The sequence below is a fragment of the Podarcis filfolensis genome (genome assembly GCF_964270895.1).
Source record: "Podarcis filfolensis genome assembly, chromosome: 10".
NCBI classification, from domain to species: Eukaryota; Metazoa; Chordata; class Lepidosauria; order Squamata; family Lacertidae; genus Podarcis; species Podarcis filfolensis.
This window is the reverse complement of record NC_139612.1, coordinates 61,311,608-61,330,589: the sequence shown is the minus strand read 5'-3', so window position 1 is coordinate 61,330,589 and position 18,982 is coordinate 61,311,608. Positions and strand designations below refer to the sequence as shown.

Below are 18,982 nucleotides of genomic sequence, written 5' to 3'. Positions count from 1 at the left end.
ATTCTCTCTCTCTCTCTCTCTCTCTCTCTCTCTCTGTGTGTGTGTGTGTGTGTGTAAACTTGCATTAGGGCAAGGACAAGGTCTGGTGGGAAGGGGGAAAGGAGGGAAATAATGAACCGACGCAAATCATTTCTACTCATGTACAGGCTTTATACTAAAATATTTCAACAACATGGTAGGGAATTTCTGGTTTATACAAGAACAACCCATTCAACCATCCCAGGAAATGATAGGAAAGCAAAATTCCACACATAAAAACAATACCACATATATAATTTTCTCAGATACCCAACATTGTTTCTCAACAGCACACTGCACACCTGCAACATCTTGTTCAGGGTTAACCATTTTATCTAAATGAACCACTATTTATTCTCCCATTCTGCCTGTTATTCCCAGCAGCCTCTTATATGCCTCTTTGCTAAGAACTCCCAAGCAGTAAACCTGATATAGGAATAAAAGGTGAACCATAAACAGCCTCTTAGTAAATATTTCCAACATTCACTAAAATATAATTATGAATTGCTTATAGATAACATACACTTATAGATAACATTTATCACTGGAAATATTAGAAGATGATAGATTTTCAAACACTAAGATAAGCTTGACAAGCACCTAGTTCAATACAAATAACAACTAATTCAACGCTGTTAAGAGACATAAAAAAGAACACAATCAACTTGGAAGTGTGTCCCAATATATTTTTATTTATATGTTAAGTGTTTCCTTGAAGCTGATGGGGGGGGGTGTTACCTTCCAAACTAAATTATTTCAAATTTACAACCTTTTACCAGGAATGAAAAGTAAATGCATCACAGCCTACAATGCAATAATTGACCTAATGCTATACTCAGAACATCACACTGTATAATTACAGGAAGAGCAATCTATCTACTACTGAATAATTCTAAATGTTTCTTTTCTAAGATACCCAAGAGCATATTTAGGCATATATGCTTTACAGCACTATTCTATACATCTCTACTTCAGAAGTACCGTATTTTTCGCTCTATAGGACGCACTTTTTCCCCTCCAAAAATGAAGGGGAAATGTGTGTGCGTCCTATGGAGCGAATGCAGGCACCCTGGCTTCAGCGATAGCAAGGCAAAGCCTCCGAAGCCTGCGCTCCGGAGGCTTTGCGTTGCTTCCGCTGAAGCCAGGAGAGTCTGCTCTTTGAGGCTGGCGGTGGGGAAAGCAGCGCTTCCCCCATCGCCAGCCCCAGAGATCGGGGGGCAGCAGGAAGGCGAGCGACGCCTTCCCGCTACTCTCCAACCCGGGTTTGAGGCTGGCGGTGGGGAAAGCAGCGCTTTCCCCATCGCCAGCCCCAGAGATTGGGGGGCAGCGGGAAGGCGTGCGACGCCTTCCCCCTACTCTCCAACCCGGGTTTGAGGCTGGCGGTGGGGAAAGCAGCGCTTCCCCCATCGCCAGCCCCAGAGATTGGGGGGCAGCGGGAAGGCAGCGATGCCTTCCCGCTACTCTCCAACCCGGGTTGGAGGCTGGCGGTGGGGAAAGCAGCGCTTCCCCCATCGCCAGCCCCAGAGATTGGGGGGCAGCGGGAAGGAGTAGCGATGCCTTCCCGCTACTCTCCAACCCGGGTTGGAGGCTGTCGGTGGGGAAAGCAGCGCTTCCCCCATCGCCAGCCCCAGAGATTGGGGGGCAGCGGGAAGGCAGCGATGCCTTCCCACTACTCTCCAACCCGTGTTGGAGGCTGGCGGTAGGGAAAGCAGCGCTTCCCCCATCGCCAGCCCCAGAGATTGGGGGGCAGCGGGAAGGCAGCGATGCCTTCCCGCTACTCTCCAACCCGGGTTGGAGGCTGGCGGTGGGGAAAGCAGCGCTTCCCCCATCGCCAGCCCCAGAGATTGGGGGGCAGCGGGAAGGCAGCGATGCCTTCCCGCTACTCTCCAACCCGGGTTGGAGGCTGGCGGTGGGGAAAGCAGCGCTTCCCCCATCGCCAGCCCCAGAGATTGGGGGGCAGCGGGAAGGCGTGCGACGCCTTCCCGCTACTCTCCAACCCTCCTGTGGGCTTTTGGGGGAGATGGGGGAATTCCCCCACCTCCCGCAAAAGCAGGCAAAAGCCCTGCGCTCTTTAAAGGAGCTCCGCGGCTTTGCTGGCTTTTCTAGGAGGTGGGGGAATTCCCCCACCTCGCAGAAAAGCCTGCAAGAGCCGTGCAGCCTTTAAAGAGCGCACAGCTCTTGGGGGCTTTTCCCCAAGGAGGGAGAAGGGACTGACTGGCCGAGTCCGTCCCTTCTCCCTCCTGCGGGCTTTTGCGGGAGATGGGGGAATTCCCCCACCTCCCGCAAAAGCAGGCAAAAGCCCTGCACTCTTTAAAGGAGCTCCGCGGCTTTGCTGGCTTTTCTAGGAATTCCCCCACCTCCTAGAAAAGCCCGCAGGAGCCACGCAGCCTTTAAAGAGCGAGCGGCTCTTGGGGGCTTTTCCCCAAGGAGGGAGAAGGGACTGACTGGCAGTTTCAGTCCCTTCTCCCTCCTGGTCGAAAAGCCCGCAGGAGTCACGCGGGGCTCCTGTGGGCTTTTGCGGGAGGTGGGGGAATTCCGCCACCTCCCGCAAAAGCAGGGAGAAGGTCTTGGAGTAGCGCACAGGCTGCGTGCAGCCTGTCTACTGCTCCCAGAGCTGGGGGGGGGAATCATATTTTTTCCTTGATTTCCCCCCTGAAAACTAGGTGCGTCCTATGGTCCGGTGCGTCCAATCGTGCGAAAAATACGGTAAGTCCCACTGAATTTAATAGGGCTTATTCCCACGAAAATGGATAGGAGACTGCAATCTTATCAATAAGTTCTCTCTCAATGTAGGGCTGATCACTTGCTTATTTTACTGCAGTATATTTGCCAGACCTTGAAAAAAATCTAGTATTTATTTGTTTAGGTAGATAGGATACTTCATACATGTCTTTACAACAACATCACATATAAGCCCTCAAGAGCAGTTTACATGTGCAAATTCATCACCAGACAATAATTTATTCACACATCAGTGTGTGATGTCTGGCAAAAATCTTCCTTTCCCATTGGGAGGAATATGAATGACCAAGCTCCCCTGGAGAAATACAAATTCACACCAGGGCTGCATGCATCTTTACAGTCTTTCTCCAACTGCAAGAACCAGACAGATTTTGTATCATCACACATTATCCCAGACACAGTTTGATAAACCTGATGGTCCCTCTCCTCTTTGATGAGCACTTTATGCTTCCTTCAAATTGCTGAATTCCCTAAAATTGCTAAATTGCTTTCCCTTTCATCCCCGTTCTCCAGGAAGATGCTATGTTAGGTCAGCTTTTACAGAAAGAGTCAACCTAACAGGAAGGGAGAGGTAACCACATTCCTGTTCTGAACTATGAAGAAGTGTCTTATTCCCCTCCCATTTTTTCCTGCATAGAGAATCGGGAAGAAATGAAAGGAGGCTTATTTCCTGCATATTCCCTCCTTGCCATGTTTGCTTCAGGTTCTTGCAACAACCCAATGCAGAGGAAGAGAAACAGAGGAAAGAATAACAAGTCCGTTCTCTTCCTGTAGAGCAAGGGATGCCAAAACAGTGTTCATATGTGCCAGTGTGCCCACTTGTACCTCCTACAATGTTTGTGAAAGGTTCCCCCCACTCAATATTCCCTCAAAAATCCACAATGCATGAAAGACTGTTTGCTCCCTGGTCAGTTCCTATTGGCATTGGCTCAGTCTCTTCTGTGCTGAACACACACACCTTTAAAAATGTCCACATTTCACTAGATGTCAAGATTGGACACTCCCCTCTCATGGATTCTGAAAAAAGCTTATCTCTGTGAGTGAGTGCCACTGTGGCTGATGTTGATGCCCTTCCCCACATTGAAAGGGGAAGTGGATGGGGGAGGGGTCACACCCACACCACTTCATTGTCCTCTGTCTTTTTCCATTGTTTTAGATATGACAGTTGCTTTGTGTTATGCCATGCCCCCATGGAAGCCATTTTGTGACTGGTGTGCATGACATTTTCAAAATACCGAATGTGCCTACTGGCTTCCAGTGGTGGTCCCTGCCATAGAGAAAGAGACAAGTAGCTTCCATCTCTTCCTATTGGGCTTTTGCAGGAAGTAGCCACACCAGCTAGCTAGCTATCTTCTGAAAAGGCCAAAAATAAAGACAATCAAACCAACTTTTCTTGAGTTCTCTGCAAGTGTCTCAAGATTCAGGGAAGGAGAGGTCAGTGGTGACACACATAATTGATTTAATTAGGAAAACAAACCAGAAACGGTTTATCGCTGATGCTAAATGACATTTTTCTTTCTTCTCTTTAAAAAATATTTTACTATTAAAGTTTACATAACAAGTTTCAGTTTAAACCTATCAATCACCTTTACATTTAGAATTCTCAGAATCCCTTGACTTTCCCCTGCCCTTCTTTGGTTTCCATTTTCCATGCCTTTTTATTCAACTTATTCTTTTTTCCAATTTGTTATATCTATTATTAACTTTTCCATTCTATTTGTCTTCTAAATGACATTTTTCAATAGAGACAGTTGATGTGATTGGCTGATTGCATGAAAAATGATAATGTAAATCTGCCATAACAGTAGTGAGGAACCTGTGGGCTCTCTAGATCAGAGGTCGGCAACCTAAGGCCCATGGGCTGGAAGCGGCCCATGAGGGTCGCTTAACCATCCCATGAGCTGCCCCTGAACCGAGCTGCCCGCTCGGTGAGTCCCCGCGCTAAACTGGCGCAGTGCGACACGGGGACTCTCTTCCAGAAATCGCTTCTGCACATGCCCAGATACCATAAATCGCATCTGCGCACGTCCATGGCGCCGTAAATTGCTTCTGTGCATGCCCAGACACCGAAAATCGCTTCTGTGCAGGCACGATTTTGGGCATCTAGGCAGACGCGATTTCCGGCATCGCACTCCGCCTGTCTGGCCCACAAAGGATCTCCGCAGGAGTGATCCGGCCCTTGCCCAGTAAGCCTTGCCAACCCCTGCTCTAGATGTTGAATAATAATAATAATAATAATAATAATAATAATAATAATAATAATTTATACCCCACCCATCTGGCTGGGTTTCCCCTGCCACTCTGGGCGGCTTCCAACAAAATATTAAAATACAGTAGTCCTTCAGATATTAAAAGCTTCCCTAAACAACGCTGCTTTCAGATGTCTTCTAAAAGTCTGGCAGTTGTTTTTTCCTTTGACATCTGGTGGGAGGGTGTCCAACAGGGCGGGTGATGCTACCAAGAAGGCCCTCTGCCTGGTTCCCTATAACTTTGCTTCTCGCAGTGAGGGAACTGCCAGAAGGCCCTCGGTGCTGTAGAATACGGATTGATCAAGGTTGTTTCAGCAAAGACTGCTCAAGAGGTTTGCTGACATTTTATGTACATAGCTGGGTGTTTTAAAGTGAGTTCTCATTGGTATCTTTGCAACTGTGAGGCTATGAAAGTAATACTTTTAAAATGGACTTTAATGAATAGATCCTCACAGGCATTATAGAAATTCCTTTAAATGACAATAGAAAGAGTTGCCAACAATAAAGTGGTCTGTCTCTGGTATTTCCATACATATGACTTATGGCTTATTGCAATGCAACTAAGCGTTATAGATCAGAGGCTGGGGAACCTGTGTCTCTTCAGATGTTGTTGGACTACTCTAAAAATTAGCCATGCTGGCTAAGACTGATGGGAAGCTAGGGAAGGAGGTCTGGAAGAACACTCATGCATGCCAGCCAGTAAGGAAAAAAAGAAAAGCTCTGCTCAATCAGGCCAAAAAACCATCTAGTCCAGCATTTTATGAGCAGTGGCCAATAAGATATGTATGGGAAGCCTGAAAGAAGAACCTGAATGCAGCACACATGACAACTATAATAAAAGGGCATTGCAACAATTACTGCTTTAATGTAAGTGCCTGCTTTGAAGTACAATGTAATCCATTAATGTATCAGTCATTCAGTCATTGTTGAGCATTCATAGCTAGTGTTAAAGTGAATACATCACATATCTTAAAATTGGGGCTACATTTTTAAAATGATCTGCTCAGTTTATCCATGTCAACTATTAATAAGACTGGAGATATTCCAATGTCAATGATGCCTTAAAAAATGTATCTCAGAACATTGTGTGGTGCCTCTCAAAGGCATCTTGAGATGTAAGAAAATAAGGCAGGCTGTCCAACTTTAAGGACTGTGGAAGTACATAGTTTGGCAACCAATTTCTTAGTTCCTTGAACATCTTTGAAAATAAGCAGGACGAATCATGTTATAAAATTTAGTCTGAATTATGGGTTTTTAATGAGAAAATGACTCTCACAATGTGAATACCTGGAACCACAGCAGAGCAGTAAAAAGCAAACATGAGCCCAACTGTCTGTTGACCCTTTGCTATTACTGCAGCTGTTCCAAAAGGTTAAGTACCATTTGGCTTCAGTGAATAATCAAGATCTTAATCAGCTACTAAACAGAGAACCTGAATTACTAATTCTTACTTAGATGGGTTTCTAAATTCTGCTTTTGGAGGGTCATGGTGATTGGCAAAACTGAATTTATATTCTTAGATGGAAGCTTTGTTTGGCTTGTGGACACATGCTCTACATTGTCCCAAACTCAAATAATTTCAGGCCTTGCCTCATTCTCTGGATGATGCCAAGGGATAATTGTTTTAAGCTTGTAAGAGACCATCTGGCTCTTGCACAAATCACTTCACTTCCCACTGAAATTCACCCACATTGGAAGTGGCATGAAGCAGCTGTTTAGTAATGGCTAGCAATAACACTGAGCAGTTCAAGTTGGGGAAGTAAGGAGCAAAGGTATCTTCTGCCTTATTTAACTGGAGGAGGGGGTGCTTAAATTTGATTCATGATGACAACTCTTTTCAGAATATTAAGGGACATTACCGTTCTAAATGCACTCAGGACTACTTACTTACCTGCTATAAATGGAGTTGAACACGACTAAACAAACATATATTCCAATCCTTGTTCCTAGTAATCTTCCTAGGGACTATAACCAGCACAGTGCAAATTTGAGAAATACATTCCTTGGGACAGTAACATTTTTAATAAAAAAATGTTTTTGAAATCTGAGAGGCATTTAAGAAAAAAATCTTTTATTAGCCTTTCCTTATGATGTCTGTTTTATCACACAAACAGAAGAACACAGTTGGTTTACATAATAAAATCTAAAGTCAACTAATTAACGTTATAAATAGTGCAACTGTTTTTGGATCCACTTGCAACCTCTTTTGGAATATAGCTTTCTCAGTCTCAAAACATACAAAAAACCAAAAAACAATCTTCAGTATTTCTTTCACTGGCTAAGCAGATCAACATCATCTGTCTCTGAAAATACTCTCTTTACCATGATTGGCCAACAATGTTAAATTAAAAAATTCAGCATAGTTTACTCTCCAGCTTACTGTATTTTCATCCTTGTTTTGGGAAGGTGTGATAGATTACACCCTTGTTTGCTCAGACCAGAAGCAAACTGAAAAACAGTATATTCTGTATCTCAGGATCTCTTTAATAGAGGAGTGTTTGCTAGAAACTCAACAGTTTGTTAATTACTTGAAAATCTGCCAGCATTAGTGCAGACTCATCCACTCTACATCAGCAGCAATATGTTAGTCACAGAAGGTCACATTTTCTCAGCCAAAGTGAAAATGTTGCACTGTTTTATTCATTAATGAGACAGGAATTACATTAATTTTTAGATGTACTACTTCAGTGGAAATGCAATTCATACGTAGCCTGATTTTTCTGTTCTCTCTATATAACAGTTCTCCAGCATTTGCAATGGTTTTGAGATTTTTTACAAAATCAATTATACAATTTGTATAAATTTTACTAAATAAATTGGCATAAATTTTACTAAATAAATTGGCATTGGTTTTCACATCTATCGCCCTACTGAGATTGGGCTCTTAATAAACTAAAAACATACAAAATGAATTTAAAAGAGCTCTAACAAAGTACCATTGAGGATAGGACAGGAAAGAAAACTAACACAAGTTACTGCAAGCATTTGTAATGTTGAGAAATTATCTAGCACATCTTAGATTATTAATCCTTTCCACTACTAACCTATGGAAAGCAACACATTCCACTACTTAATTTGTATTTTGAATCACTCTACAAAGAGAGAGAAAGCAATTTACAGTGGCACCTTGGTTTAAGAACGCTGCAAACCCAGAAGTAGGTGTTTTGGTTTGTGAACTTTTCCTTGGAAGCAGAACTTTGCATTGGAAGCCATATTCCGCTTCCTGTTGGGTGTGTTCCATTTGTAAATTGAGTCCCCCCCTGCTATGGGAAAGCACGCCTTGGTTTAAGAACACTTTGGTTTAAGAACGGACTTCCGGAACGGATTAAGTTCATAAACCAAGGTACCACTGTATGTGAAAATACGTCTTTCTTTACTTTCATTTCACAAATATACATGCGTGGGAAAATTAATTAGCTAATAACTGCAATTACTGATGTAAACAAATAATTTCATCATGGTGACTCCAGAAGAAATGATACTAGATTTAACCTCTCTTCTAGTTCCTAAAAGCCAGTTCCCATACTGCTCTGCCAACAAGATCCAAAAGGGGAAAGGAAGGAAAATGGCAGACATAACCCAGATGGGAGATTAACTGCTACGAGTTCAGAATCACTTAGATTCACTCAGGTATTTCAAGAGACTGAATTGTCAAGGAAAGCTGCCTAAAAGTTGCTTATTATAAGGTCATCCAGGTAACAAGTCATTACTCATTTTTAAAGAATTCTTAAACTTAAATCTTACTTTAAAAGTTTGCTTCAAAATTACAACATCTATCTAGTTTTTAGGGCTAGTTCAGAGCACTATTAAGACTTTAGATGACTTCATATGGCGCACATCAGCCTCTTATTCCCCAGCCAAAGTACTGTAGTAACAGTAAACTGAAACCCAGAGAGATTGGTATTCCTGCCAGCAGCAAGTGTTTAAACATTCTGTGTTTTCACAATTCCACATATGCATGGCCCCCCACATCTGTAAACCTTTAACTGCACCATGCCATTCCAAGTATTTTATAATAAGAATGTATACCATGTATTTACCAAAATAGGAACCAGCACTGAAGATAGCAATTACAGAATTCATTACTTTGCAAAAATATATGGACACAAAGAGAAGAAGGGATATAGAATTTGAGCTTCTAAACCAAATTCCAAGCCTGAATAATTGCAATACATTTCTACTAGCTTGCAAAATCACCAATAAAAGAAGTTTCGTTTAAATCTAATTTTCAAGTTTTAATTCATGTATTTCTTGAACAAGCTTTCATATGAATTGCTTGCTATAAAAATTAAAATGTATGTTTATAATAAAAGAAAATAGAAGCATCATTCTAAACCTCTAATAATGTAGCTCAAATGCCTTTTGCACTACATTTTTTTAGAGAGAGAAATGGGAGCAATTATAAAATTAATGATTTGTTTGGTTTCTGTTTTTACATATCAAGGACACTAAGCAAGATCATTTACTTGACACTTAAGTAGACTTCATGAAAGGGGCTGCAATGCATGCACAAGGAGTGTGACCAGAGGGGCAAGCTGATGTTGCAGCTATTCCAATCTCTCCCCTACTCATCACAAATTCATGGATGAGAGCTTTGGCCATGCTGGCTAGGGATGGTGGGAGCTATTTCTCAGAACATCTGGAGGACACCATGTTGGGTAACACAGTTTAGAGGTTTGGGTATGAAATACAGCATGCTAACCAAATGGACTGCTGGAAGTTATCAATACTCAAAGCTGATTCTCACATTTTCAACTGAACCCATGAATATTATGTGTAAGCAATCTTGAAGGAGTGCATCATATGCTCAGCACTAAAAAACAAAACAAAATCAAAGTTCTGAGACATGCATAAATTATGTAAATATGCACACCTGATTTTATATAAGGTAAAAATATGTGCAGAGCGCTTCTGGATCAGACAAGTGGCCCATCGAGTCCAGCATCCTGCTCACACAGTGGCCAATGAGAAACCCATGGAAAGCCTGCAAGCAGGACCTGAGAACAACAGCACTTTCCCCTCCTATAGTTTCCAGTAACTAGTTGCGTGCTGAGACCCCGGGCCCCACATTTCCCTTAGGTAATAAGCACACAAACACAAATATTTTAGGTTAATGGGGTAAAATAGGCCACAACTTTATTGGTTACAGAGGTGAGCGGTTTGGCTTAGGCATTGGGTGAATCCAGGCTATATCTTGACTCCTGCCCGTCTGCAGGGAGTCTACTAAGGGTAAACCACCAGATGGGGGAGCCCAATGACATATGTGAAACCAGGGCATCCCGCAGGTCCCCGTTGGGGTTGTGCCATGACCCTAGCCTACACCCAGGCTTCAGAAAGGAACCAAGCCCCCGGTCCCTTTAACAGCATACCCTTATCATGCAGGGGCAGGCGGAGGCTACAACCTCCCCTCCCATAACTAACTAGTATCCAGAAGCAAACTGTTCCCAACAGTGAAAGCAGAACACAGCCATCAAGGCTAGTAGCCACTGATAGCCTTATCCTCTGTGAATTTGTTTAATCCTCTTTTAAGCTAATCATGAGGACGCACACAGCCTTTGTTGACTTGCAATGAAGACTGCACCCCTGGAAATGACTGGTGGGAGAAATTCCCACCATCACAAAGGACCATTAAGGCAACAGGGTAGATTTTTCCTGGGAGATGACTTTTAAGAAGCTGGAACCAGCAAGGGGGGTGGGGGTGGAATCAGCACTAAAAAATGCAATGATCTGCACTGCCAAAGCACTGTTGCTTTTTCGTCCACAAAAAGAAACAAATCTCTGATTTCAGCTGTCAATTTAGTCACCTTGAATCAGTGTCACCCTCCCCACCTTTCTGTCCCAATCAAGGTGCTTTGGTACAAGCCTAGTAAAAAAAGGGGGGGTTAAAAGGTAAAGGACCCCTGAAAGGTTAAGTCCAGTCAAAGGCGACTACGGGGTGTGGCACTCATCTTGCTTCAGGCAGGGGGAGCCAGCCTTTATCCACAGACAGCTTTCCAGGTCACGGGGCCAACATGACTAAACCGCTACCAGCGCACGGAGGACCATGACGAGTGCCAGAGAACATGGAAACACCGCTTACACTAGTATACATTTGGAATGGAAAAAGTGTCATTATTTGGAAATAAAAATGTCCAGAGCAGTATCCTTTTATCAAAAATGCACCTAAAACATTACATGGGTGTGATATAGAGCTTGTTGGTCTTGTGTTTCACTATTCTTTCTCTAATAATGATTATATGCACTGTGTAATGAAAACTGATCTGTTAACTGAATGCTGACTTATTTTCTGCTAAAATTTCTTTTTTAACTGAATACCAAGTAATTAGTAATTTGCATGTAACTGTTCAAATTAATTGCATCTTGCCATATGCTGCATTACTCACTTCTCCTTTGCCACTAGACTAATATACGCACAAGCACTCACTCCCACAGAAAATCTGAAACAGCTTCAGAAAACGAGTGAACTTCATTCTCATTCTTCTCCTTTAAGATTATAGGCTGCATGTGTTTTTCTTTTCTTTTCTTGGAATTTATGACTGAAATCTGTTCTTGCAGAGCATCAAATATTTCAGCAGCAACAGTAATTACCACTCATGATTTATTCTCATCACAATAAAGTTGTATTCGGGTACTACAAGGCAATTCACAACAAACAGTTCTAGATTGTAAACTCATCTTTTAACCAATATATAAATGCTGACAGATCTTGAGATCTGTTCAGGGTTCCCAATTTGTTTAGGCCATATTTCCCTGACTAGTTGGGAAAGATCTATTTTAGCCTCTAATTAGCCATTCTTTTCTATAGTTCACCATAATTTCTGCTCATACTTTGGTTACCATTTTACAAGTTCAAGGAAAGAGGAGTATATGCATGGTTCGATGTGCCCCTCCTTTGGCATGAAAGTTTGTCAGCAATTTTTGCACTCAAATTCCCAGTGTTTTCACTGCTCTTAGGCCTGGTCCACAGCTCCACCCCACAGAGTATAAAAGTAAGGGACACTACCAAAACTTCAGTTCAGTTCGGCTGGGGTGGTTCTCTCCAATCAGGTTAAGTAAACTCAGGAATTACACAGCTCCATGACTCCCAGGGCTCCTGAGCTTCTCTGGGCTGCCCTCTGGGGAATAGCGTAGCACCCTGGAGCCTAATCCCCACCCCCAATAAAACCCTTTTGGGGTTGTGTTGTGCACACTTTCTAGTGTCCAAATCTTGGATGAAAATAAGACAAATATTTCTAGAGGGTAATAAAAAGTGCACAGGAACACTGAGGGCGTTCAACAATAATAAAAGTAAGCAGAAAGCCAAAAACTATTTCAGCTCAACTCTAGTTATTAGACAAAGCTTAAACATTTTATGGATTTGGGCTAAGTTATATGTGTAGTTTCTCAAATCTACATAATTCATACAATTCAATTTCCGCTTTCACACGTTGTGGTCCTTCAAACTAAATTCTGAATAACCACCTGTCATTCTACTCATTGTAACGTCTGCGGCAGTGTAACCCTTGGAATTAAGTAGCTCAGGACATGCCAACACTTCTCTCTATGAACATTTATAGCTCAGGTGTTTCACTACCACCTACATTATAAGCATTGCTACAGTAAGTATAATCTTCAGGTGTTGACTGATGAGCTCCATTGTCACTGTTCTGCCAGTGGGAGATATGAAAGAGCTAACTGTATGCTCGAAGGACCAAGGCTACTTACTAATAGGTAGATCAACTACTGGCTTATAACTTACTTCTGAGGTTACAATGGCAGATAGCTGTAGCTACCCAAGTGGACTTGGATAGTTCACTCACAATAAACATAAATTATTTGCACCAGGATATTGCAAATACAGCTGCACTGATTTGACAGAGGCATACATGTTTGATAAAAGTGCAGGGTGGAATACAGTCCATCTTCCCAGATGGGATCAATTTAAGAGAGATTTCCCCACCCCCCCATGCAGATGATGCACTTATCCCTTTATTGCATGTATAATAAAAAATAAGAATGTTATGGTTAGTCAGTGTGGTGTTCTGCATAGTGCTGATCTTGGATAGGTGTCCCTGGGTTCAAATCCCTGGGTGGCCATGAAGGTGAAGGGTGTCACTTTGCAACTTTCAGCCTAATCTACCTCACAGAGTTGTTATGAAGATAAGGATATTAGGTAATTGCATTTACATACCCCAAGATTCTTCAATACAATAAACTTTTGAACCCAGTTAGAGAATGCTTGGCTATATTGAATAAAATAGACCATTTCAAACATACCAATGTTAAATAGCTCTGAATATACTGCTGCTAGTCAGTATGGACAATACTAATTGATATGGACCAAGGGGCTGACTTGATGTAGGACAGCTTCCTAGATTCCTAAGCGAGACATACTGCTTGCCCCTGAATTAGGAATGGAGAAATGTGCTCGTTTACTTACATTGTTGCTTAAAAACAACAATGATCTACTCATGTAATACTTAAATGAACAAACGAGGACATCCTTGGCTTAATGTTCTTTATCACAGCTTGAATTCAAGTGATGTTTGAAAATTACATCCTTGATATCCTGACTTCTAAACATAATCAATAATTCAAGAGATATGCAAACAGAACTTGCAAAATAGGGCTTTTCTGCCTCTCCAGTCCCATGCCCTCCCCCCAAGAAAACTGTTCCTAAAGGTTGAGGGGGTATAGAATGGTATGGGGTATGTTGTGAATGACTGTAACTGGAGGGGGCAACTGGTAGAAATTTGGGGAACCATCTTACATGAGTGGAAGTGCCTTACAAGGGAGCTCTAGACCCCAGCCAACTACTTATCCCCTTTCCAAAACCAACCACCATGGCACCCAAGCTGCTACAGAATTGCCCTTGTCCCTACAGAAACATTTCATCATCCATAGGAGCTAAGCATCACAAAGACCTGACCATCCTATGGAAAACGTTTCTGTTAGAAGCCTTACTGGGCTAGGCTAAAACAATCCATATATTCAAGTATAATACTAAGCATGAAGTAAGGCATTCCAAGAAGCCAAAGAAAGTGCTAAGACAACAAGTGACTTAATGTATTTTAAAAATAAATAAATTACAGAATTTCATGAAGTTCCTGCTACAGAAGAACTTTCAGTATTCTGGGTGGTATTCAAAAAATCTTAGTCTGAACAGACCCATTTAAGTCTGCTCTTCGATTTAGTTGAATACCATCCTCAGAGTTTACAGTACCAAAAATAAAAACAAAAAAAGTGTTATTGTACCAAATAGCAACTTAGGTCTTGGTGTACTTTGGAGAGATCTCCTTGATTACAGTATAGTCTTGTATGTTATCTGTATTGTGTGACAATGTGTTTTCCTTCCATTCATGATAGCCTGAATGCTCTTAATTGTGAATAATACAAAGACAGTCAAGGTGTTTGTAACAGTTCTTGTTTATTACATACTGCAAAATGAAGTAAAAGCATTTTTAGAAAATAATGACTCTATTCTAGCTTTGAGAGCAAAGAGCTGCTTGGTACAAAAATAGACTAAATCAATCCATCTGAATTCCAGGCACAGCCTCTCCCCTGCCAGAAATAGATATCTATCATTTGCCGAGATTAGGGGCTTTACACTACAGGAACCCCAGAAAAGTTGGATTAGAAAGGCTTAATATTATATATATCCATGAAGTCCTAACATCCTTATTGTAATAAATTCAAGGATTCACTATAGGTGATATCTATTTATATGTTCATAAATAATTGTAGAACTTTATCTGCACAAAAACCAGATTTGACATGGTAGGATTTTGAATGAACAACTGCTCTGGTGATTATAATTAAAAGCTACCTCTCTCACAAAGATTTTTCTCGCTAGTAAAAAATGCAATGTTTCTGATCTTTTCAGTGATACAAGGGGGAAGAGAGCAGTTTATAAATGGAACGCAAGTTCATACATGCAATCCTGATCTTTAATGCCCACAAATCAGACCATTGTGTGGACATTTCTCATTCAAAAGTGCATATTCAATTTCCATGAGCAGTATTTTCCTTGCATCACAACCTCTAGATAGGTAAAAAAAGAAAGTTATTTAACATTAATGATTGCTATGCTAATTGCTTCAGGCAAGTGATAAAACACTAGCACTGCAGCTCAAAAACTAAACTTGAAATTTTAGAAAGAGATTCTAAACATATGCACAATTTTAAAAATAAGTAAGAGAGAGAAACCAAAGCCTCTCTATGCGTTGTAAAAATAAACAAGCATCTGTTATGGATGACATAAGCTCCTCGGTTAGATGGATAGGGGCTGATGCAAGATCTTCTGAAGAGTCTTAACATCCCCAACTTCCACAGTTGTATTGATTCTATGCCTTCACTTAGAACAAATATCATTTTCTTCACTACTTAAATGGAGGAAGATATGCCCTGCTTTTCAAGTAACATTCACAGAATCAATTCCAACAACAGCTTCACAATGCATATTGCCAAAACAGAATTCCCTGCCCTTTCCATTTGAATTCTTCAATGCAGAACAGCAGCCATGAACTGGACAATCTACAGAAAATGTTGAAGTCCCCATTAATAATTTCTATGGAACTTTTAAGTGTTTTATCACTTTTCTCTTCCTCAACCTATAAACAGGACAAAGAAAGGAATCTGACGAGTTTGTTTTCTAAACTTGCTTATGTCTAAGCTATTTCAAAATTTTATTTATTTATTTTACATGCAGCATGCAATTTATTTTCCAGCTTGCAATATTTTTAACAACCACACAGCTGTGTTTTTTTAAAATAAAATCTTTCCTGTTATGCACAATTAATGATAATGGAAATTAGATGAGTAAAGCTTACCAAAAAAACAAACCCACATGCTCTTTCTCCAAATCTAATGTGAAGCAAATGTACTTTAACTGTGCATGTTTAAAAGTGGCTTAGTTTACCAAAAGAAATTATCCACTTGTAAAAGAAAATACACAATCACTTACCAGCCTTCAGAGAAATTCATTCTTCACCAAAGCCTCAATGCAAACAGCACTTGGAAAAATACGAGGCACAACCCTTTTGTCTTGAAGCTGCTCCCCAATGAGCTGTGCACAGCCCTGCCACCAAGAAAAAGCATCCTGGCTCTGAGAGTTGCTAGCTAGAAAACCGATACAAGAGTGATGTCACACTGCTTCTGAAAAATTACTGAACCTCAGAATCATCAGCACTGTTCTCTCAAGTAAAACACTGTTGTGTAACAAGAGGCATTCTGAACACGAACACACACACACACACACACACACACACACACTTCACCCAAGACAAACATTCCCCATTTCCTTTTCCCAGCAAAGGCCCCAATTACATTTAGCTTAGACCCCATGAAACATCCATTCTAAACCGCAGATTATTTTATTCACCCTCATATGGTTGGATTTTAGCTGTAAGATCACTTAGAGAAAGTGGTGTTTTGGTATCCATGAATTAAAGCACCCCCAGAGTGATCCAGGTCTTGTGCTTTGCTCCTTACAAACATGCTATTCCTTGCTTGCTTGGAGAAAATGAGAAACCGATTCCTGATCTCTTAATGCTTATTTCCTCCTCAAAAAGCTAAGAACTTAACACTTGAATTTAGCAAGTTAGTAAATCTCCCAATACTATAATTGCTCTCACATCAACACTTCTGATCGGCTCAGTTTTTAATGGATTAGATCCAATATACTTCCAACAGATCTGTTTTTATAGTCTGTTCTTAAAATTTGCTTCTGAAGAACAGGCACGCATAATCACAACTTTTGCAGGTGACCAAGATTTAAAAGGGATAAAGAATGAAATACCATCTCACCCCTATGATGACAGAATAGTATATTTGTCAAGCAACTTTGACTAAACAACATTTGTCCCAAGTGTTTATGTTATTGCAAAATAAAATAAAAAACTTCATCTCCATGACTGCTGGCAGTTCACCCTGCTTTACTGTTTTGAAGACAGAATTTCCATTGTGCAAGGAAAGAAATATGCATTCTTATCAACATGTTCTAGCCTTTGTAAGCCTATTTTGTTACTTTCAAGGAATGGCAGAAACACACTGGGGAAGAAAAGCTTTTGTAACAAAAGAAATGGCAAGCGACAAGAAGCACAAATGAGACTGTGCTGTCTATAAACATGAACACAAAAACACTTACACACCCTCACATAATGAAAGCCTCAATCAGGACTGGAGCAGAACACAATCAGCTTCTTTACCAGTTAAGGGATCACGGGCAAGTTGAAATATTATGTGCTCTCTCCTGTGTCTGGTGCAAATTTTCCCAGCTAAGGAGTACATTGGCACAAGCCTTGGCATAAGAAGAGCCCCACTGGATGAGGCCAATGGCCCATCTAGTCCAGCATCCTGTTCCCACCATGGCCAACCAGATGCCTGTGGGAAACCCATAAGCAGGACCTGAGCACAAGCCCACTTGTCCTTCCTGCAGTTTCCAGCAACTGGTACCCAGAAGCAATGCTGCTGCCAACTGGCCATGGCTAATGCCTACCAGTGTTTGATCTTAAGCAGAATTTGAAACTAGCTTGGGACAAGGAACATTATGTCAGCACTGGTCCTTTAAATCCATCACCACAAAACAAAAAGATAGAAAGCACAGAATCAGGCCAGGGCAGCATTTCTCAAAATTTATTAAAGCACAACTTGATTTACTAGCACAGTGGTTCTCAAAGGGTGTGGCGTGCCACACAGTTGCGTCAGGAGAGGATGGTAAGTGTGGTGGGAAGATTCAATGACAATCAAATAAACATTTAAACATTTCAATACAGTATCAAAATATTTCTACAGCCAGAAGCAGCATCCACACCTCTCTTCAAGAGCATTGGCTATTCTTCTACAGTACTCCACAACTATTTTGTTGTGAACAGGGATTTTCAACTCTGAAAAATATGATCAGAAAAGAGAAAGTCTTCTCTGTGTTGAGGAGGAGATGAGAGTTTGTCTCAAATCAGACCTAATATACATGAGATTACCCAGCAAAAGCAAGCTCACATCTCTCATTGAGTTTCCATACAAACTGAAAGTACATATGTAAGAGGCTCATTTATAATTATATGTTCTTAGGTATCTGCATTGTATTATACACAAAACTCTTAGTCTGTCCCAAATTATTTTTATTTAATTTATAGCCAAGCCATAGTGTGTCTTGCTGCTCACACACAAGTACTGTCTTGTGACACTTTAAATAATAACAAAATTATTATGGCATAAGCTTTTGAGGACTCAAATGCAAGCCATATTCATTAGATGCGTGAAGTGAAAACTTGGCAGGTATAAAAGGGGGGGGGGAATTAAGGTGAGAGTTGAATGCAATGAGATACAGTCAGTGATAATTAGAGCTTCAATGTATGTTAAACTGGCACACCTTTACACTTTTGCAATAACAGACAGATGATAATTTACTCAGCACTATGGAGATGATTCTGCTAATACTTGTTAGTCGGGCAGGGAACCATTTGCAAGAAACAGCCACAGACAGTTACTGGCTACAGAACAATTACTGTGTGGACAAGCACCCAACTGTTGTAAACAGCAAATTGCAACACAACACACATTTTTGTCATTTATCAACAACACTACTACACAGGTACATCCCTATTGCAAATAATACGTGGTGTGTCTAATTATGATCCATGTATGTGGAGTTGGGGCAGAATTCAGGCAATGGAAGTGTCTTGGCAGCAGCACTTGCTGTCTGAGTTCTCCCCTCAACAAATCCAAACACACCATCATTGCTGCAGGCAGGAGTAATAATTAAATGCAGCAGCTGTAGGTTCCCCCTCCTTCTAAGGCTGGCGGTATTATTAGTGAGAGCAACCAGCAGAGCATAGGCTGGGATCACTTTCAGTTGGCAGAACAGCCCAGCTATGCCATCTGCCAACGTTGCAGGAAGCAGCTGAGCGAGCCCGGAGGTGGGGGGCAGCCTCATCATGTACCTGTGCAGGCAGCACCAGTCCCTCCTCCTTTAGGAAGAGGTGGAGTCAGAGAAG

General features: G+C 41.3%; 1 protein-coding gene across 41 annotated transcripts in view; it reads right to left on the bottom strand.

Moving 5' to 3' along the window:
* The window catches only part of PLEKHA5 (pleckstrin homology domain containing A5), a 178,776-nt gene that overhangs the window by 80,086 nt on the left and 79,708 nt on the right, over positions 1-18,982 (bottom strand). For 2 of the 41 annotated variants that reach the window (XM_083572554.1, XM_083572568.1), the window contains exon 1: positions 15,952-16,114. The exons of 35 other annotated variants lie outside the window; for them this stretch is intronic. In XM_083572554.1, the coding sequence (XP_083428680.1) occupies positions 15,952-15,971 (20 nt within the window). In that variant the 5' untranslated portion in view covers positions 15,972-16,114. Of the gene's footprint in view, positions 1-15,951; positions 16,170-16,793; positions 16,938-18,982 lie in introns of those variants that run through there. 4 more of the 41 variants (XM_083572565.1, XM_083572569.1, XM_083572571.1 and 1 more) reach the window with 4 other exon arrangements.